The 20,528-nt window shown below is 53.3% G+C and overlaps 8 protein-coding genes across 8 annotated transcripts; 1 reads left to right on the forward strand and 7 right to left on the reverse strand.

Annotated features, from left to right (window-relative positions):
* Positions 1-614: 614 nt before the first annotated feature.
* On the forward strand, positions 615-1,326 carry TGAM01_v201562 (hypothetical protein; the record flags this gene model as incomplete). Its single annotated transcript, XM_018806349.1, has 2 exons — positions 615-650; positions 889-1,326. The coding sequence occupies 2 exons, from the start codon at positions 615-617 to the stop codon at positions 1,324-1,326; spliced, it is 474 nt and encodes a 157-aa protein (XP_018660380.1).
* Positions 1,327-2,433: 1,107 nt separating this feature from the next.
* On the reverse strand, positions 2,434-3,513 carry TGAM01_v201563 (hypothetical protein; the record flags this gene model as incomplete). The annotated part of the gene is made up of 1 exon (XM_018806348.1): positions 2,434-3,513. The coding sequence occupies one exon, from the start codon at positions 3,511-3,513 to the stop codon at positions 2,434-2,436; it is 1,080 nt and encodes a 359-aa protein (XP_018660379.1).
* A 331-nt stretch (positions 3,514-3,844) lies between these two features.
* TGAM01_v201564 (hypothetical protein) lies at positions 3,845-4,099 on the reverse strand (the record flags this gene model as incomplete). The annotated part of the gene is made up of 1 exon (XM_018806347.1): positions 3,845-4,099. One exon carries the CDS (start codon positions 4,097-4,099, stop codon positions 3,845-3,847), a length of 255 nt encoding a protein of 84 aa, XP_018660378.1.
* A 740-nt stretch (positions 4,100-4,839) lies between these two features.
* TGAM01_v201565 (tubulin gamma chain) lies at positions 4,840-6,761 on the reverse strand (the record flags this gene model as incomplete). The annotated part of the gene is made up of 7 exons (XM_018806346.1): positions 4,840-5,076; positions 5,162-5,626; positions 5,696-5,989; positions 6,050-6,232; positions 6,359-6,525; positions 6,633-6,673; positions 6,754-6,761. The coding sequence occupies 7 exons, from the start codon at positions 6,759-6,761 to the stop codon at positions 4,840-4,842; spliced, it is 1,395 nt and encodes a 464-aa protein (XP_018660377.1).
* A 680-nt stretch (positions 6,762-7,441) lies between these two features.
* On the reverse strand, positions 7,442-11,370 carry TGAM01_v201566 (hypothetical protein; the record flags this gene model as incomplete). The annotated part of the gene is made up of 2 exons (XM_018806345.1): positions 7,442-7,980; positions 8,034-11,370. The coding sequence occupies 2 exons, from the start codon at positions 11,368-11,370 to the stop codon at positions 7,442-7,444; spliced, it is 3,876 nt and encodes a 1,291-aa protein (XP_018660376.1).
* Positions 11,371-12,741: 1,371 nt separating this feature from the next.
* TGAM01_v201567 (hypothetical protein) lies at positions 12,742-15,652 on the reverse strand (the record flags this gene model as incomplete). The annotated part of the gene is made up of 3 exons (XM_024548792.1): positions 12,742-14,267; positions 14,328-15,399; positions 15,530-15,652. The coding sequence occupies 3 exons, from the start codon at positions 15,650-15,652 to the stop codon at positions 12,742-12,744; spliced, it is 2,721 nt and encodes a 906-aa protein (XP_024406403.1).
* Positions 15,653-16,198: 546 nt separating this feature from the next.
* Positions 16,199-17,116, reverse strand: TGAM01_v201568 (hypothetical protein; the record flags this gene model as incomplete). Its single annotated transcript, XM_018806343.1, has 1 exon — positions 16,199-17,116. One exon carries the CDS (start codon positions 17,114-17,116, stop codon positions 16,199-16,201), a length of 918 nt encoding a protein of 305 aa, XP_018660374.1.
* Positions 17,117-19,084: 1,968 nt separating this feature from the next.
* Positions 19,085-20,170, reverse strand: TGAM01_v201569 (set-domain histone methyltransferase-6; the record flags this gene model as incomplete). The annotated part of the gene is made up of 1 exon (XM_018806342.1): positions 19,085-20,170. The coding sequence occupies one exon, from the start codon at positions 20,168-20,170 to the stop codon at positions 19,085-19,087; it is 1,086 nt and encodes a 361-aa protein (XP_018660373.1).
* Between the last annotated feature and the right edge of the window lie 358 nt (positions 20,171-20,528).

Genomic DNA, 20,528 nt, shown 5'->3' on the forward strand with positions numbered 1-20,528 from the left:
TTGAAAGGACAACTCCGAGAGTTGCAGTGACAAGATCAAGCTTGGTAGCAGCAGCAGCAACAGCAGCAGCACATCCAAGCTACAGCTGCAGCGCCTCCACCGCAGCTGCTCCAGGTCACTGCCGAACCAACCAGTGGCCGCTTGAGTGACCTCCAGTAACTGGATCACCTGCTCTCTGCCCCCTCCCATCCCCTGCGCCCAGATCTAGTAACCTTGCTGGGTCAGAACAAGACTCAGGGACCGACTATTTTTTTTGTTCGATTGGTTTTACTTTCTATTTTCGACCTTTTCCATTTGGTGCCTCCAAATCAACGACACTTCATTCTCTCTTTTCTACCCTCTAGGTCGTCATTTTCTTCTTCTTCTCTCCCTCCTCCTGGACAATAAGGAAGCTCTCCAGGGCTACCTTGAGAACCCCATTGCAACCCCCGCACGCCGGTGACCAAGAGCCAATTCAGCTGTGCCTGGCACACGCACCACAAGCCCACACAACTGAGTCGTCGCCTGTTTCGAGCACCTACAAACCCGATAGCCTCTTTTTTTTTGTGCGACGAGCCGTCCAAAGGACACAGCGATCGATCCGAACTTCCTGCTTTTTCACATTCCAAGAGACCATGAACCCTCACCAGAAGAACAAGGTCGACATCAACGTGAGATGCCCCCCTGTCCTTACGTTTGTCTTGTTACCCCTCCTCTCGCCAACGCGGCCTGCATTGGGGTAAAGTGCAGTGACCGAAAAGGACGGACAGAGGTGCTGGAGCTGTTCCGTCCAGTTACCTACCGCCTTTTCTTCTGCCAGAGAATTTGTGTCGAAAAGAAACCACTTGCGGAAACCTACAATGACCATGATTTGCATTTGCTAACTCGCTGCCTGTGCTCTTGCTGCAGTCGCTCACCCCGGATGAGCAACGGCTCTTCCGCCTCTACGGCAAGCTTCCCTCTCGATCCGACCACTTCGCCAAGCACCTGAAAGACCGCAAATACTTCGACTCGGGCGACTATGCCATGTCCAAGGCTGGCAAGGGCGACGACGCCGGTGCCGTTGGCTCGCAGCACCCCGTCCCCGAAAACATCCCGCACCTGACATCTCCTACCAACGGCGGCGGCACCAGCGCTCCGGGCCACGCCCACCGCGGATCTGTTCCCGGCATCCAGGCCGGCAGTCCTATCAAAGAGGGCAGCTTCCTGAACAGAGAGACATCCGCCGAGGGCCAGGTGACGCTGAGCGGAGACGACAAGAAAGACGAGGAAGAGGCCAAGCCTGTTGCCGCTGGACTTGCCGGAACACCGATTGCTGCTGGCGAGGCCATGCCGCTCCGACAATAAACCCTTTACAAGCATGACCAGGAAATCCAATCTATATCCCGCTTACGTATGAGGATTGCATGCTGTGGTATCTGACTACGAGGATACTACAGCGAAGGAAGCCATCTTTTTTCCTTTCTTCCAGCCGTTTCTGATTTAAGGAGTGCGATATGAGACATGAGATGAGGCACGGGAAAATAGCTGCCATATCAAATCAAATAAGCAGAATGGTGATACTGTCTACCATCATTACCCTGGTCTCTCGCATCCCACTCTATCTAGTCACAAGGGTATCATTACGAGAATGAGGAAAAGGGCAAGGAGAGAGATGTGGAAATTGACACGACAAGTTGATTTCGAAGATGGATGAAAAAATTGTTATTTTATGACGAGCCTATAGTTTATTTGCCTTCCTTCTCCCCTACTTTCTGCTTGCTTTTTCTTTACTGTTATTGTTACATGACACGCTGGCGTTTTAAATCAGGGAACGGGGAGGAGGATGCAAGGGAAATTGTTCAAACTTTGTCTTCCTTTTTTTTTTCTATTGCCTCAGGCGCCATGACTTTTTTTTTTGCGCAGAAAAAAAAAAGGAAACTCAAAAAAGAACAACTATTTGAAACTATAAAAACGACGACTTGGACTTTGCTCCTTTCTACTTCTTCTTTGTTTCTGTATTTTTACATGTTTCGTGTTGACCGATTTGCCTTGCTTATTTAACTGCATTGCTTTGCGTATGTACCTTGTCTTACGATGAGAAAGGGGGGTTTCAAACTACTGCTACTGTTGCCGTTGCCGTGGCCTTTTTATTATATGGCGCTATTGTTTCAATCTATCTACCATTTTCGTGCTCTGGTTATTTTATTCCTGTGCATGCATGTTGAGTTTGCTTATTGGTTGTCGATTCAGCAGGGCAAAATGGAAGAAAGAGTCTGCATGCTCTGCCACGGTTGAGACATTGCCTTGAGAGGATATTTTACGTATTTAGCATACACACAGGAAAAACAAAATCAGATGTGATTTCAAATTTTATTGAATTTTTTTTTATTCAGTTCTTTCGTTCCTCTTTAGACATGGTTTCTTTTACGCTGGTGGTCATTAAAAGTCATTATAAACCCCTTCACCTTTATATTACAATGCCAATGCCTTGGTAGCCATCTCCCTGGCACCCTCAAACGTCTTGTTACCGCCAATAAAGCCCGCCGCATGAACAAAGACACAGCCGTCAACACCAGAAACGCCATCCAGCTCAGCATCACGGAACCCTCTCCACGCCTCGGGCAGGGGCTTCCTGCTCGTAAACGAGTCCTGCGTCTCAGGCACGCACTGGATCCTCCATTTGGCGCCGGGTGCAGTGCTCTCGGCATACAGCACGTACAGCACGGACGGGTTGCCCTCGCCCTCGAGCGTGTACAGGTGCTCCTTCCAGGGCACGCTCTGGCCCTCAATCACAAGAATGCGGCCCTCTGCGTCGTACTTTGTGCGCTGGTCAAAGGCCTGCTGGACAATGGTGCGCGCGGGCAGCCAGGCGCCGGTCATGAAGTCGAGGGTGCGCTCAAACTCCTCGCCGATGCGGCGGCTGGCCGTCAGGAAGAGCTGGTCCTCGGCCTGCTGGGCCTCGTCGGCGTCGGCGGGCTTGGGGTCGTTCCAGGCAGGGTTGAGGCGGCCGACCATGGCGCCGAGGGTGAAGCCGCCGGAGCTGAAGCGCTGCTCGATGCCCGCGGCCTGAAGGGCGTCGCGGTCGTAGCGAGAGATGCCGTTGTCGTGGGCGTCGACGGCCTCGATGAAGTTTTCGTAAATCTTGTTGTACAGCAGCTCGACGTCTGAGCTGGAATCGGCAGCACTAGCTTCAGTCTTGGACGCCGCCTGTTGGATGCTCTGGGCAATCAGGTCGCGGCCAAAGTGCATGTAGACCAGCCCCGCGCTGGACAGCTTCGTGTTCTTGCCCGGGAACGTGGTGGTGAAGCCGCGCTGGTGGTGGTCGTAGCGGTTGCGCTGGGCGTCGTACTCGCCGCCGACGTCGACGACGGTGTGGCACGTCTCGAGGATCTTGGGGTCGCGCGTGCGCACGAGGCTGCTGTCGCGGTAGGTGGGCAGCATGCGCAGCATGTGCACGGCGAGGGCCTCGTCGGCGTGGAAGTGGCCGCTGTGCGTGCCGACGAGGACGCTGGGGCTGTCGGTCTTGAGGCGCTTGGGGGCTGATTCGGCCATTTTGGTCAGGATGCGACGGAACATAAACTAGAAAGACCGCCTTCTTTTATGAAAAGTTATTCAAGGAGAGAATGAATTGGGAAGAGAAGAGAGAGGTGTTGGCGATGGTTGGGCAGAATTTAAAAATTTCAGAGGAGAGAGCTGCAAGGCGGCCAATGAGAGGCAGCGCATTGCCATCAGGGTGCTTTCACCCCCGCTACAAGAACCCCTCCTGCACGGCAAGGCTGCGCGTTTCACAGCTACAATTTACCTCACTAACACGTGCTGCAACCTCGATCAATATCATAATCCGTTGAAATTCATGTTGCTAAAATACATTAAACAGGAAATTTTATTTCTCCACCGCTTCCCTTCCAATCTTGCTCATGTCAATCTCCTCGCTCGCCTTCACCGCCGGGCCCCTCAGCCCCGCCTCGGATCCCGCATCTGAGCCCGCGCTGCCGCTGATGCGCCCCGATCCCACGCCCGTGGTGCGCATGTCTGCCGAATTGAAGTCTGAGGGCTTGGGGGGCTGTTCGGGCAGAGGCAGGTTCGCCTGGACTTCGGCAATCTTTTGCTCCTTGGACTTGTTCTGAGATGAAGACATTGTTTTCTTTTTTTTTGTGTGGTGTGTGTGTTTGGTGATGGAACGGTGAGTTGTAGTAGATTGTTTCTAAGGCTGCATGCAGTGTGAGCAATGAGCAGTGCCGGTGCTATGATAACGCTGCAACTTACGGTATCGTAGACTTATACTTCTTGCGTATATGCAATTGAATTGATTTCAGATGTAATAGATTGGTTTACTTTTTGTCCCATCTCATCTTCACTCTCCAATCGTCTTATATACTTTTCATCGCGATTATCCTTACCCATCCTTCGCCTCAATGACGTCGCCATTACTCGCGACCCTCCCGCAGAAAACGCTCCGGGCATACTTCTCCACAATTTCACCCGATTGCCCACTCGAGATCAGCGCATATTGCCATCTCAACCTCAAATTTACAGTATGTGATGTTATACACGTCTACAAAAAGTAAAATAGGTGGGTAAGAGGGCCCATTCAACGATTGAAGTCCTGGCGCCAATTGCATCACACTGCCCACCGAGACCCTTGGGTGAGTGTCAGAAATGCTTAGATTTGTCGTCATAGCAGTTAATCGAGTTATAAAAAAAAGTAAAGCAAACAATGATAGATATCAACGTTAATTCCTTGTCCGAAACGCCAGCCGCTCCATGTCTTTCGTCATCAGCCCACTTGAAACCTCCCACTTTCGTCAGGGCACCTATCCTTCAAGTACTGACACAAAAAAAAATAGCGAAATAAACAAACGCTCACCTCCACCTCTTTTACACTCCTGCCATTCGCCTATCCGTATCGGCTGAGGTGGGCTTCTCTCCGCTGTCGGGATTCAGGTAATCCGCATCCTCTGCTGCCTCGTAGTCTGCAACCAAGTCAGATACTACTTGCCTTGCTTCGTCAAACTCGTCCAAGTTTTCGGAAAAGGGCGCCGTCTTCTTGTAGCCCTCGATAAAGGCATTGCGCTTCCGCATGCCGTCATATTGTTTTAATATTCGTTTGAAGAGCTGTACCAATGTGTGTCAGTCAGTAATTGAAGTATCTCATCAAACAAGGGGGAAATCAATGAGATCGATATCTGGATGTACGAACCGTAGCAATGCTTGTGTGATTCGCCAACATCAGCCCGCTCACGCGATGGCTCATTGGCATATACGGACTCCTCTTCGTCAGCGCCACCTGAATACTGGCAGGGCCCCACGGAATAAACGTGGCCAGCTTTCGTTCCCGGATACGCAGCAGACTCTTATGCACATCCGTCGGATCCACCTCGCCCTGAATCACATTCAAAATGGAAATGTAACAGCTCTTCTTGCCCGGTACCGTCGAAACCATGCGGTTCTTTGGCTGCAGCAGTCTCCTCATCACGTCCAGCACCGTCGTCTTACGGACTGTCTTGGCCTGCTCAACCTGGTCACCGGTGAATGGCGTGTAGGCCGTCATGAGGAAATGGCATCGCGGAGTAGGTATCAGCGAGGCCAGAATGCTAACAAGATCATTGTGCATGTATCCCGGATAGCGTAGAGTTGTGGTACTTGCAGACATGACAGTTGCGACCTATGTTGAAACACGTCAGTTAGCCATGTACTGCAAGCGTATTTCAAGCAATGTCTTCCCCCAGCTTACCAATTGATTTGTTTGTTGAAACGAGGGCTCCTGCACATGCAGCCTATCTGCGGCAATGTGCGACAAGGCACCATTATCCAAGACGACAACAGAGTCTGCGTTCTGCACCAATCTCCTCATCGAAAGAACGCTGTTGTAAGGATGCACCACCACATCCGGCGCGTTTGTTGTATTGGGAAAGACGGAGTAAGTCTGTATGATTTTCTTCGGGAACCGGTCGTTGAGCCGCTCCAGGAGGAACGATCCCAGACCCGATCCCGTACCTCCGGCGATAGAATGCAGCATCATGAATCCCTAATTTCATCCCGTCAGCACATACACACCCTGTCAAAGCAAAAATATTTGCATGCTTACCTCGAGCGAGTCACTACCGTCCGCCTCTCGGTCAATCATCTCCATAATATCTTCATAAACCGCCTCACCGCTCTGATATCCATCACCCCAGTTGTTCGCCGCTCCCATTCCATTCTTGCCCACGTAGAAGTTCTCCGGGTTATAAATGTTTCGGTACGGGCCCGTCTGGATGCTGTTCAACACCTATTCCCGAGGAAGCAATGTTAGCCACTTCTAATATCTCTTCTTTCTTGTCTTCTCCCTGTCTGCTGCCAGTATTGACCTGCCCGCAGCAGGAGAAAGAAATTGAACACGCGAAAGAGGACATACTCGAGGTTCAAGATCGATCAGGATCGCTCGGGGAATATATCGCGTATCGTCGCTCTGGTAGTAAAACACATCCTTGCGGTCGCCGCCCTCTGTCGCAAAGTCCTCCAAGTTGCCGTCCTGGCTAATTCCGTGTTCCTGACATAGCTGCTGCCAGAACTGACTGCCAACTAAGGGCCAAATCGTCAGCAGCCTTTCAAATGCCGCGCGTAAACAAAACAAAATGCCCAAGGAGAAAACAAGAAAGGGAGGTCGGAAGCGCATGACTGGCACTTACTGCTGTTGCCGCACTGCCCAGCTTGAACGGTAATAATCTCGCTAAAAACATTGTTAAACAAAGGGTTCACATCAGCCTCAATCGGTCAGGAAATCTTCTTTCTCGGCAATGGAGCTCATACCGTGGCATAGCTGCTGGCGTTTGATATGCAAAGCTCTCTCTCAACCCAGAGCTGTTGTGGTGTTTTAGAGGTTTGGTTAGTTACGGAACTATAGCGAGCGCAGACGCGCCACGCGCAACTTTAGCTACCCAAGTACCGCTATCGATAGCGAGCTCCCCGCCCCCACGAGACTGCCAGACCGACCTGTATGTAGCTGCTGAATTGTCCCATAATTCGTGTAGTTTCTGTATCTTCCTGTATGCGAGTTCATAGAACACTTTCAAGCACGACAGACTTCATAGTAATTAACACATAGATACAAGGCACATGAAGAAATCAACTTCAAACAATATTTCTTTACTGTACAAACGCTAGACTTTTGTTTCTTAAATCTAGGATCATCCTTCCCTCAGCACACCTAGTACCTAGTAGTGCGCGCCCCTAAAGATACAAAAACACCAGTTATTACACCATCATAATCAAAAGGGCATGGCTAATCCTTGGGATATATAGAGTTTCATTCTTTCACCAAACCCCAGCCAGGAAGAAACAGGCGAGGCAAACCCCTGCCTGAGTTTCAAGCTTTCTAACGCCCGCAATGCTAATGATAAAAAAAAAAAAAACAATTGGACAGCCCCCCAAACTTCCCATCTCCCATTTCCTAGTGAACAACAACCAGCCGTAGAAAAATGCACTTGTTATTCCCATATTATTTCTTGTTCAACGCCTTGTGTGTCTCCAACGCCTCGGCCAATGACTTGGCCAAATCCTTCGTTTTCACCTGGAGCATCCAGGTCTCGAGGCCGTCACCCTTGTCATTCGACGTAGTCATTTTCACATACTTTTCATCTGCCTTGTAAGATAAATCAGGCAGTACAGACCGGTTCATGGCAACATTGCCCCTAGGTTCCGCGCGCAGAAGCAGACGCACCGCATTAGTTTCTTTGTGCTTCAACAGGCGCAAAGCTCCCACGCCCTGGGTGGCCCATGGGCTTTTCGACTTCTTCTCTTCAGCATCTGATGCTTCACCAGCGGGAACAAACTTGAGTACTTTTGCGCGAACTTCGTGCAAAACGTCTTCGTCCTTGTCTGCGCCTTCTGTCAAGCTAATCTGCTCATGCTTCTCGCCATCTTCGTCATTATTATCAGCAGCACTGCTGTTCGTCTTCACTTGGGTCGATGGTTCCGGAGTCCCGCCGGCAGGTGTGGTTGCCAAGCTAGAGCCTCCCCCAAGGTTGAATGGAGAGTCTAGACCCGTCGCTTTAGCGGCGCGATTTTCCGGTGCGGAAAAGGAGACTTACTTGTCCCGGTGGTCGAGGAGCCACCAGCTGGCGGTGCGAGGTTGAATCCGGAGGAAGGTTGGCTTGCTCCAAAGGCAAACATGGATGATGGCTGACCAGAAGGAGCCGTCGCAGTAAAAGATGGCACGCTCGTGTTCGAGGCTGCGCCATTGAACAGAGGCGCTGATGGCTGCGAGGGCTGACTTCCGGCGCCGCTACCAAACTGGAACATTCCGGAGCCTCCAGAACCTCCCGCCGGGGTGGATGAGCCGAAACTGAACATGCCTCCAGGAGCCGCGGTCGGGGCCTGGGTCGAGTTCCCGCCGGCATTGCCAGAGAAAGGATTGCTGAATCCACTAGAAGGTCCTGCTCCTCCCGATCCAAAGTTGAAGTTGAAACCACCACCGCTGCCATCTCCAGATCCGGATCCAGATCCAGTGTTGGATGGGGCCGCACCAAAGAGAGGTGCCGCAGCGGGAGCAGGAGCAGAGTTCATCGAGTTACCAAACAAGTTGGAGCTCGAATTTGAGCTTGCGCCGCCTGCTGCGCCGAAGTTGAAAACGGGAGGTGGCGCTGAAGTATCAGTGCCAAGACCAGTAAACTGCTTCTTTGCTGGTGATGCATCGTCCTGCTTCATGGGACTTCCACCAAACAAGCTGTTGGTCGAGAAAGAAGCGGGAGGTGACTTTGGAGCCGCTCCAAATAGAGACTTGGCAGCTTGCTGGGAAGTCTCAGTGGGCTTAGGGCCTGCACCGGCCGCTGATCCAAAGGAAAACAGAGGTGCAGCGGCGGGCTGGCTCGCAGCCGGAGGAGAAGGATCCTTCTTGGCGGGCACGGCGCTCGGCGCACCGAACAAGCTGGTTGGCGCTGCCGCGGGAGCAGCGGTGCCAAACAGGTTGGTGGACGAGGACAAGGCAGGCTTCGGTTTGGCGGGCTCAGAACTGAAGGCAGGGGTGCTGGCTCCAAATAGAGATGTGGACGTGGATGTAGGTGCAGGGGCTGCGGCTGCGGCACCAAACAAGTTAGTCGAGGTAACTGGAGTGGTCGTTGCGGGTGGTGCTGCTGGTGCAGTGCCAAACAGGTTGGTAGTAGGGGCGGGAGAAGGGGCGGATAGGGGAGCAGGAGATGGTGCTGCGGCCGGCGTCGCTGGCTTGATGCCAAAGAGAGCTGCAGACGCGCCAGTCAACGGGTTTGCGGCATCCGAGTTGCCAAAGAGTCCATTGCCCTTGGGCTTCTCAGACTCCTTCTTGGGAGCAAACAGAGCAGCCGTGGAGGCCGAAGGCATTGATGTCTTGACATCGCCAAACAGCTTCGAGGTTGCTTCAGAAGTTCCGATGGTGCCAAACAAGTTGGTGGTGGCGGTAGCTGCAGGCTTGGCAGGCTCGCTCACTTTGACGGGCTCAGCCGCAGCGGGCTTGAGACCGAAGAGCGACGCGCCAGTGCTTGGGATGGCAGACACCTTGGGTTCAGAAAAGACCTTCTTGGTAGGTCGAGAGTCGTTTTCCTTATCAGACTCTTCGCCAGCCAGGTCGGCTTCCGAAATGGGCGTGTTTGCTTTGGAGCTCTGGTCTTGCTTGGAGACTCCAAAAATGTTGGATGGTGCAGTGCTCTTGGGCGCGAAGATGGAGGTGGAGTTGGAAGTGGAGGTTGCTTTACCGAAAAGTGAACCATTCTGGGTAGCGGCTGAGGTAGGGGCAAATTTGAGGGGTTGGGTCGTGGGATTCCAGGTCTGATTGATGGACGATGCTGGTTTCTTGATAGCGACTTCGTCGGCAGACTCATCGGCTCGCACTGGTTGCCCATCTTGATCCTTAGTAATACGGTCAAAGAGGCTGCGGCCTGGAGTGCTATCCCTGGTACCAGCAGCGCTGGATACACCAGTACCGAAGCCGGTTGACGTTTTGGTTCCAAATAGATTTGATCCAGCTTGAGAGGAAACGTCGCCTGCGCCGCTGGCTGCGCCGCTAGGCTCATCGCTCTGCCCGCCCTCTTGGCTATCTTCGATGTCTCCTTCATCTTCATCAGACTCAGATTCACTCTCAGCATCGGCTTCAATGCCGCTATTCTTTGCGGAGCTGGCATCGGACAGATAGCCAAATATGTTGCCATTGCCGTTGACTGGGGGCTTCAAAGAGTTGTTCAAAGAGTTGTTGAATACCGAACGAGACAGTTTACCATTGGCGGCATTCTTGTCAGCCGATTTGAAAGGAGTGGGAGACGGGGCGGGAGAGGCCGCAGCCAGAGAACCGGGAGACGCAAGAGGAGATGCGGGAGTCGCAGCCGGCTTGCTGGCAATCTTCTCAAAGAGCGACTTGGCGGTAGATGGAGTAGCCTTTTGCAACTTGGCGGGCGACCCTTCGTTGTTGACAGTCTTTCTCTTGTTCTTGTTAGGAGCAGGAGTGACGGCAGTAGGCTCTTCTCCTTCATCGCTGACAGTAGCCCTTCGCTTGGTCGCTGTTGCCACATTCTCAGTTGCATCAGCAGTCTCCTTTAAAAGGTCGTCATCAGCCTTGCGCTTCTTGACGGACATTGACTTGCTCGGCGTGCCGTTGGCCTGCTCCTCCTCTTCTTCCTCGGGATCGGGCAGGCCATGTTCTCGTCGCCATCTCCTGAGAACTTCTTTGGACGGCTTAACGCTCTGGAACTCGTACAGCCCATACCGAAGCAGAATGATGCTTCGACTCTTTTCAAACTCCTTGGCGAAGTTCATGATGTTGAGCTTCCAAGTCTTCTTGGAAAAGATCTCGTTGGCGGCATATTTCAGTCGACGGAGATCGAGAATGCAGAAGAACTGGCGACGCTGCTCGTCGTCGAGGTCTGGAGGACAGAGATGTGCCAAAAACTGATCGGCATAGATGGATCCCTTAGAGTTCCAGTCCTTTGGCACCTTGTTTGCCAGGACTTCGCCGGTCAATTCTGGGGGTGGCGATGAGATTCGCATGTTGAACAGCTCCTTGTCTGAGGAGTGGGCGGCCAGGCCGCGAGGCGTCAGACGAGCAGTGGACTCGCGATACACGCGACTCGGTTCGGGAGTCACGCCGGGGGCGAAGACCTTCTTCATCGTGCTCTGCGGGATGCTGGGCGAGAAGGAGCTCGTCGGAAGGTCCTCGGCGACGGAGGCTTTGAAGAGGTTGCTGCGAGACGAGATGCCGTTTCGGTTCAGGGCGCCCGATGAGACTTCATCGCGCTTTATCAGCAGCTTGCGCGACGGAGCTGTGTGCGGCGTTCCCAGGCGCTTGTGGGCATATGGCGTCGCGACGTAGGTGCGCTTCGCGAAGGGCAGAGGAGGACGTGACATGGGAGTGCTGCTTCCAGCATCCGCGGCGTCGTACTCGCCGGGAAGGGCGAAAGTAACCATGGCGGCGACGAAACAGGAGGAGGCAGTAGGGGATGTGAGGAGAAAACAAAGACAAGAGAAGAGGGCAGGCGATTAGAGAAGAGGCGCGACGATGATATAGTGCTGGGTCGCGTCAAGGGTCGGTGGATGAAAACGGCCACAGGGGTGCAGAAAAGACGGCGGGCGGGAAAAAAAAGTCGTCAGAGGGCAAGCACTCGCAGACGAGCACAAGCTGCTGCGGGGATTCACAGCAAACGAGTAAAGCAAAAAAAAAAAAGACTGTGAAAAACCTCGTCGCGATTGCAACACCGAATCAGATGCAAACGCTCGCAGAGTCGTCCAGGTCGCTGCCACAGAGTTGACACGACAACCGGCGGACGGTTTGGCGGGAGGGAAGTCGAAGAGGATGGCCCGCAGCTTGTTGCGGCACCTGCGCAGAGCAGAGAGGAGGGAAAAAAACGAGACGGGCGGCGCGGCAAGGGGCGATTCAAGCCAGGTAAATATTAGTCCACTGGCAGCACAAGGGGCACGCTCGCGACCCGCTTTTCTGCGCCCCTCCAGTACAGGTTAAGCACGCGGCCTGAGGCGAAAACTGGGAACATGGAAGGGAAAAAAAAAAAAAAAAATCGGCTTCCCCATCCGCCTGTCACTTAGGTAAGCCGCCGGCTGCTACTGGAAGTGGCCGACGCAGGTGATCCGGTGACGCCTGGGCCTGAGGTCACTGCTACCACGGCAGGACACCCTCTGCGCTGCAGCTGGCTGGGCACACCCTGGCCAACAACGTCACTTGCCCGCGCAATTTTTGCCCTGACGCACCCTCGCTCGTCGCCGATGCAGCCAATCACGCTGTGGAGCTGCACGTACGGCGCGTAAGTACCATTTTGGTACCACCTACCGAGGGTTACTTGATTTTCGCCTTTGCTGCCTGGATTCACGATGCACGAGAGCCTCAAGAGCATCACGGAACACTCACTGATTTACAAGTGATGAATGAAATAAGTAACAAAGAAGGGGGGGGGGAGGGATAGACAGTTAGACACGCGACGGAATGAAAGAGTTTTCAAAATAGTTAGCAATACTATCGGTAAATATTCATGACCTATCCCTAATCAAATCCTACAATTAATAGATGAAATCAAACGAGCGTGTTGCCAGATTTTCTTATCTGTGTCGTCTGGTGCCGGGCCTTGAAGAGCACAGAGGCTCAAGCCACATGGCATTATGACGACCAGCGGGAATAAGGTCCCAATAACAAGGGGTAAACGGAAGTACAGTACTGTGGCCCATTTGGCAAGGGAAGAAGAGCAAAGAAGCGCATGCCAAAGACAAAGAAGAAAGAAAAAAAATTCCCCATATTCCGATTCAAAAGTTGTTGTCCACAAGGCCATTCCGTTACTTTCTCATTCTCTTCTCGCGATCCTCCAGGTACTCTTCATCAGAAGCGTCCAAGATATCGTACTCTTCATCGGTCATGAAGCCGTCGTCCGATCCGTCCCACTCATACTCTCCTCCGCTGGCGGCCACAGATTCGGTCTCCGTGGCTCTCTCCTCTGCAGCGACAGATTGATTTTGAACCTCTGCGTGCATGCTAGCGGCAGGCGACTCCTTGTCAAGCTTGGGGAAGATCATGACGCTGCCAGACTGGGCATCCTCCTCCTTCTTGGGCTCCTCGACCGTAGTCGTTGGCAGAGCCTCAGGCGGGGGCATTCGCACACTGACGTCGCACCAGAGACGGTGACCAAACTTGAATCCTTCAGGAGTAGTCAAGCGCCAGTAGGAGATGATCTGGCCAGCGCGAGCAGGAGTGCGGAGGAGCACGGTGAAGGGGAACTCGTTGCCCGGGGCGAGAGGGGCATAGCAGACTGTTGACTCTGAAGCTGAAACAAGCTCTGAGATACCAGCGGGGTGAGCGGAATCAACGTGGCCCATGTAGTCACCGCCAACAAACTTGACGGAGCAGCCAGCAGGCCAAGTAGTGGTGCCCTCGTTGCGAAGCACCCAGGTCTGCTCAAAGACGTGGTTGGGAGGCATGATGGTGCCATCGGATACGGAGTCGCGAAGGAAGACGGCACGGAGGTCTTGCTCATTAACAGATGCTGCAACCTCGGCGACCTTCTCCTCCTTGACCTCCTCCTTGACCTCCTCCTTGACCTCCTCCTTGACCTCGGACTCGGACTCCTCCTTCATCTTGGCTTCCTCAACCTTGGGCTCTTCGGGCTTCACGTCCACAACGGTTTGCACGGTGTTGATGGAGTTGCTCTCGCCCGAAGTCTCTGCAGGCTTGGAGGCGTTCTTGGCGCGGTCGCCCATAGGAGGCATGCGCTTGCCATCTTGGTGCTCGCCAGTAGTAGTGACGCTAACGTGGCGAACAGGCGTCTTGAACTTAATGAGAGGATGGGTCTTGTTGTGCTCGTTGGCAGGGCTAGCCTCGCAGTTTGCGCAAAAGTCAAGGTCATGGCAGACCGCGCACTTGTAGCGAATGCCTCTGATGTAGGTGGGATAGTCCTGGTTGCTGGAGCACAGGGGTCCATCACAGCAGATGCCCATGTGCACAGGCTGAGCACAAGCGTAAGAATGAACATCAGCGAGAGGCTCATAGATGGGCGCAAAGCGGTGGCTGGCGTGGACAAAGGCAGCATTGACAACGCATTCAGAGCAGTAATCCCAGTCTGGGCAGTCCAGGCACTTGTGGCGAACGCCAGTGATGTACTTGTCACAGCCATCACACACAGCGTGGTGAGCCTGGTTGCGACCAGCTCCCATCTTGATGGTAATGTGGTGTGGCATGTTGGTACCTGCAACAGCAGGGATAAAGGCATGCTTGGGGTGGTGGCCATGGGCATCCTTGGCGAAACATCCCTGGCAGAGATCGAAATCCTCGCAAGTGGTGCAGTGAAGGAACTCGGCCTCGGGAAGTTCTGAGATTCATTAGCATGACGAGTTCTACGGCAAAATTTAGTTTGTTAGAGTGCACATACCTTGAACACAGCAGTTGCATGTTCGCATGTTGCCCAAGCAGGACCATCGGGCACCTACAGGATCAATGAATGGAACTCTTGGAGAGAATGCGGGAGCCACATCAATGGTTCTCAGAGGCTCAGCAACAATTGGCATGCAAATAGATGGCACTGGAGCATTCTCAATGTGAGTGGTCTCAACGGCAAACTCCTCTCTCTCGGGGGCAGGAATTGATTCCTCTTGAATGGGGATTTCCTCCTGCTTCTTGGCCTGGGCCTTGGGCTCAATCTTCTCGGTGCTGCTAGCGACGAGCTGACCGTCAATCATGGTCCGCTTAATCAGCCAGTGGTTCTCATCATAGCAGCTGACTGCCAGATCAACACAGGCCTGGCAAAGATCGAAATCGCCATCATCACAAGTCTGGCAGTGATAGTGGACATCCGCAACTGTCTTTTCGCAGTTGTTGCAGCAGACAGCAAACGGAGCGGGAGTAATGATAAGAGACGACTCTGGGGCTGGGGCTGGGGCCGGAGCCGGAGCCGAAGCCAGGGCTAGAGCTGGGTCACAGTACTCTTGGAACGACGAGTATACTGTTTGAGGGTCAAAAGGAGCAGATTGAGCGAAGTTTGCCGGCTGTGACTCAGGGACAGGGGTTTCAGTCGTCTCCTCGACCGTGGTGGTGTCGACCGCCGCAGGCCGGGCAGGCGACGCAGGTCGCAGGGGCAGTTCGACACCCGAGAGAAGGGTAATCGAAGAGGGAACCGTAGATGGCGTCGGCATCTCTGTGGCCGAGTCTGATGTTGACTGAGATGCGTCGCTCTCAGTGGGAGTTATCTTCTCAGTGGACTCGTAGGTCTCTGCTGCTGAGGCCTCTGGCGCATCTTCCACTGTGGCGGGCCTTGGTGCAGTCTTTGGTGGTGGCTGGATAACCGAAACACGCAGCTTCAGCTTTGACTTGGCTTTTGCGGCTCTGTACAGCTGCTTGTAGACTGGCATATTACTCGAGTCGAGAACAACAAAAGCACTGGCGGAGTCTGAGTAGCGCTCAACGATCATCTGGGCCTCGGGGGCGATGCGAAGGAAGGTTCGGATCTGGATGTAATGTCAGCACCTCTGGCATCTTAGGAGTCACCATGATAAATGTAAGATAAGCGGCGTCACCATTCTACCCAAGGATTGATGATTGACATAGTGGGAAAGATGAAAGTCTAGTCAAGCATACGTTGTTTTCAAGAACGTGAGGCGTCATCTCACGGAGTGGCATCTTGACTCGGCGAGTGGTGTTCTCAAAAGTCACCTTGAGGGTGACCATGGTCTCAGGACCAGGCTGGGGGTTAGAAGCCATGATGGCGGTCTATTGTTGTGATGACAGATTTGTTAGCAGGATGCAAATACTACAATCCGAGGACAGTGACGAAGCGGTGGGCTGTACTCACGCGATAACAACTTTCCCCCTTGAGTCGATGCTATCGAAAGCAGGCTGTTCTTTTATACGGGCCACCGACAAAAGGACAGATGGCAGTATCAAGGAGCGATGCAATGGCGATGCAACCCTTTTTGCAGTGGTGATGGAGTTGGGAGGAGGTTGATGAAGAGGAGGAAAAGAGAGGAGAGATGACGATTGCGTGGTTGGGAGCGAAGCTCTTACAAAAGGCGCCAGGCTGACCGGGTTAGGCGAGCCGGTCGGAACCTCGAGAGGCCGCAGTGCATTCTGGGTGTTCTGGGCTGCTGGCCGCTTGTACCAGCTACCTAGCGGTCCCCTCCCGTGCGCTGCGGCCAGTACATGATGCGCTGTGACGCAGGCAGGCAAGCTCGGCTCTGGCCTCACCGACTGGGAGGCAGCCGCTGAACCTTTTGCTAGTGGAGCTGCCGAGGACGTCTGCAGGCCGGCTCAGGGCAAAGTCTCTGCAACGTCCGGGTAGTACTGGGAGGCGAGCAGCGCTGGGAACACAACGTACCCAGTACCTGACAAGTGACGGTGACAGTCTGGTGCCAGTAAAGCGAGCGATAGAGGCCAGCAGACGGACGCGCAGGGACGCGTAGCCGCAACCAGTAAAGGTACCGCAGCGGTACTTGGTACAGTACCCGCAGCTGGCCTGCAGCGCAGCATCACAGCGCTGATGGCGCCGATGCTCAGCGGAGGGCTGGGGCCAAGAGAATCGCCATTCCACTGCGCTAAAGCTTCAGGTCGCCACAGTGCTAGCGGTGACAAGTGCGGAGAAGATGGCAGCGCGCGAGGCAACAGAAACGGCCAGTGCGCCATGCGCCATCGTCTACTGTCTGCGCTCTGGCTGGCCAAAGTGACGAAACAAATCCCTGCCTGCTGGGCTGGAGCACAAGCAAAACCGCTGGGGGTGGGTCGCGAGCGGCCAATGGCGCCATTAGCCCCAGGTATTTCCGGCACCAAGACGGCCAAGTGCATGACTTCAAGACGCCCCCGGGAGGCGGCCAAAGGCAAATCTGAGGCGTTAGAGGTTGGCATGCACGGCGTATCCTGTACATCAGCAGCAGCAGAAGCCTCGAAGCTGCCCAGAACAAGATTGAAGCTGGCAGTGAATACGTCTGGCACTTTTGGCGGTCTCAGACCAGCACCACAACACGGGATGCAGTGCCCGCTGATTCGCTGTCGAGCAGCGTCTGCCTCCTTGGAGCAGTCTGCTAGGCGATCAATACTACTACTAGTAGGGCCAAGCCTGGCTGGTGACGGTACCGAGTACAAGCCTGTACTTGCAAGCTGCGCTCTCTCACCTTGGTGACCCGTGCGTCTTCCGGTCCAGCCCCAAGCCTGCGGTATCCTCGGCCATTCCATTCGAAACGACTACCACTTATACTGCTAGTTGGCTGACGCCTGGTAGGCAACTCAAAAACCCCCATCACGAAGCTTCTGTTTCGCCAATTGTGGCCAGATTCGTGGGCGGCGGATGCCTGGACGCTGATGGCGGTGCGGACGAGGCAAACAGATGAGTGGCCAGCAGCGAAACCCTCGAGCAGAATTGCCAGGCTGCAGAGGAGCCACGCCAGCTTCTTCTGTCTCTCGCCTGTCTCTCGCTCGCCCTATCATTCACCCGTCCCTCCATCCCTCCAACTCAATTCGCGCTATGACTTGTGCGTCTAGCCCGTCAATATTACATACATACTGCCTGCTGCTGCCTCCCTTACAGTTGCATGCTACTCTCGTTGTGGCGGATAAGGTTAACGATTAATGATTGTCCCAGCTCCCAGGCCGGCTCCATCGGCCGCCATGGCAGCATATACTAGGTCTATGATGTGAGCAATGTGAGTGGTCAGCCGTCTAGCTTTACAAGAGCCGATTACGAAAAAGTCTGAGCTCTGGACTGCTGCTTACCCGAAGACTACTCACCGAAGACTAGTCAACATTCTACAAACAATGTTAGCTGTTGGCTGTGGCGGCGGAGCTGCTCATCGTCAAACGACGTCTCCAAATACGTGCATGGATGAAGTAATGCATACGAGTCAGATCGAGCAGATTCTTCACAGGTGGCCTCAAACAAGGCAAAGATAATCCCGACACCCGATGCTACTGTACTGCGTATGATATCCAGTTCTCCGTAGCATACCCAGAGCTCTATTTCCATGTCCCTTATCCCACATCAGGGTGCCGGGCTGTAGGCAGGTATTCGGTACATGCTCTCCTCAGAGCCAAGTGTACAATGCATTGTATCTGTCACAAGCAGACATGGCACTCGTACGAGCTTCGTGAAGCGGCCAGGGCTCCGCTCGGTGCGCGTGATGGCCCGAATGCGGCAAGATATCGTGACACCGAGCCTGGGATCTCGGAGAATCCTTCCAGCGTCCGTCGGTGATTGGTGAAAGGCTGGAGGGACAAAAAGTCCAAGCTGTGATGCGTTGGATTTGCACAAGGACGGCTGGTAAAGCCTGATTCTTCGCAGAAGGGGTTGCATGATGTGCAAACAAGGCTCCTTATTTGCGGCGCTATATCCCTTGCCCATATCCCTTGCCCATATCCGTACTCCGAAGCTGTTACATCCCGGCGAACCTAGGTCCCCCCGTCAATTACTCAAACAAGCAAACAAGCAGCAAAGCAAGGGAGAGATAGAGACACAGGTCGGCTGAACTCCCTGGCTGCAACTATGGGTCCTTGTTTGGGTGGGAGAGGTTGCATTCAGATACTTGATATCGGGATATAAGTGGGATGCATAGGCATGTACCTAGTAGTAGTTCATACTGCATTCCAGATAAGAATCCCAATCCAATGTCTTGGCCTTCTTTTTATGGCCTTTGCTTCAGTATTTAGACATTTATTTGGATACATGCTCATCGTCACACTAATCTGCAGTGCACACTATGGAAGTCCAGATGCGCCTAGCCGGCTTCTTCAGTGTGAGCTTTGTCTCGGCGTCAGCAGTCACTTTGGCTCAACAAGATGATAGATTCACGTCTGCCATATGATGTGGCCAGCATCTGTGTGGTGCCGACAGTCAGTCTGCACGTATTTGAGCCAGCGCCAGTCTAAACATCTTTTTTAAAGACTTACACTCGTACATCAATCACATCACCTACGGCAGGCGCTGCTTTGGTCAGCGGACATGGTCACGTCACTAAGATAACAAAAAGAAGACAAATGGCAAATGCAAATAAGATTTGTTAACTGTATGTAAACTGATATCAACCCAATCAGGAACAATGGCAGCCAAACTGAGCGCCTGCAATCTCTACCTCTGATAAAGAGTTTTGCATCCAAGATGGCATATCCAGATTATGCCCCAAACCATTGCTGAGCTAGTGTTCACTATTATCAAAGGTCGTCGTCGTCCTCATCTTCAGACTCAGACTCCTCGATTTCATCCTCGTCTTCTTCCTCACCAACATCTGGGCGCTGTTTCCAAAGCCATTTTTCGAATTGGGACGCACTCAACTCTCGAGGAAGCTCAACCTCTTTCCCATCAGCACTCGGTCGGTAAAGCGGGTGTCGTGTAGGTTCTTCAACAAACTGTGCCAATTCCACGGCCAATGGGCTGTCGTCGCCTTCCACAACGACTCTGGCAGCATAGGCTCTCTCGGCGAAAATCTTGGCCCTCGTCTTGTCCCCGTTCTTGACCGATATCTTGAATGCGGTGTGATACACGCCCGGGAAGCGAGCATCACGGGCGCCCTCTGCTTTGAGTTCCGTGAACATGCCGAGAGCGTAAGTGAGCCCGCCTGCATAATCATGAGCAGGCAAATATGAAAGGGATTCGCTGAAGTACATGTGCAGCCCCATCTCGACCATTTCGACGGCGTGAATTCTGCCATCGCTCTGCTGGCGTCGGTGCCGCGGCGCTGAGCAGAGCTCGCATTTGCAGTCAAACAGTAAACGCTTCAAGAGTGCTTGACGCACGACATATATCTTGGTGATTTCCAAGTATGAAATGGTAATTTCCTGTCCTTGCTTGATGTCACAAAGTGCGTGGACTGTGAGGCGTACAATGTTCGCATTCCAGCTCTTATGCGCATTAGGTCGGCAGGAGTGGTTGATGCGAGCTGCGTCGAGGAAAAGGCCAGCTTGAGGAGCGTCGGGGCCCAAAGGCATCGCATTAGACCTCGTAATACCGAGGAAAGGGCCATCGTCTAAGCCGTAGACGTTTGGAAGATCCAGAAACGCCCGCTGTTTCTCCTTATCCAGGTCCTTCAGCGCCTTGGTGATGTGATCCGTAAGGATCTGGCGGTTAGATTCACCAGGGGAGACCTTGAAAAGAGGCAGCTCCGAAAGGATACGAGTGCCCTTGGGAATATCCTTGGTGGCGATCAGGCCAAGTCCTTTGCCAGGAATGGGTTGGATGGCGTATAGACTTTCGCTTCCGACCTGCGCAGCAGCTTCATCGCTGACGGATGCTTCCTCCATTGCTGACTTTGTTGAGTTCAGTTAGTGAGGTGATAAGTACAAGATGAAAACAAACGAGCTGCACGACTTACTGACTAGGAGGACTTGATGGCGACGTTGTTGAGTTGAGTCAAGTTACTAGAGCCCGGCTCATCACAGAGGGGCTTCCTTATATGTTGATTATTCGAAAAACAGATACTATAGGTTTTCCAATAAACGATGAATGTGAATGAATAACTGGGGCTATTGAACGCAGAAAATTCGCTTTCAGCTCACATGCAGGTCAGTGCAGCTGGCTAAAGGAGCTATCAGAGCTGACCGATTCACTCTATTGACCGAGCACAAGTGAATGCAGCTGGCTGGGCCTAATTAGCTGGGT

Source organism: Trichoderma gamsii (genome assembly GCF_001481775.2).
Source record: "Trichoderma gamsii strain T6085 chromosome Unknown Scaffold_4.2, whole genome shotgun sequence".
NCBI classification, from domain to species: Eukaryota; Fungi; Ascomycota; class Sordariomycetes; order Hypocreales; family Hypocreaceae; genus Trichoderma; species Trichoderma gamsii.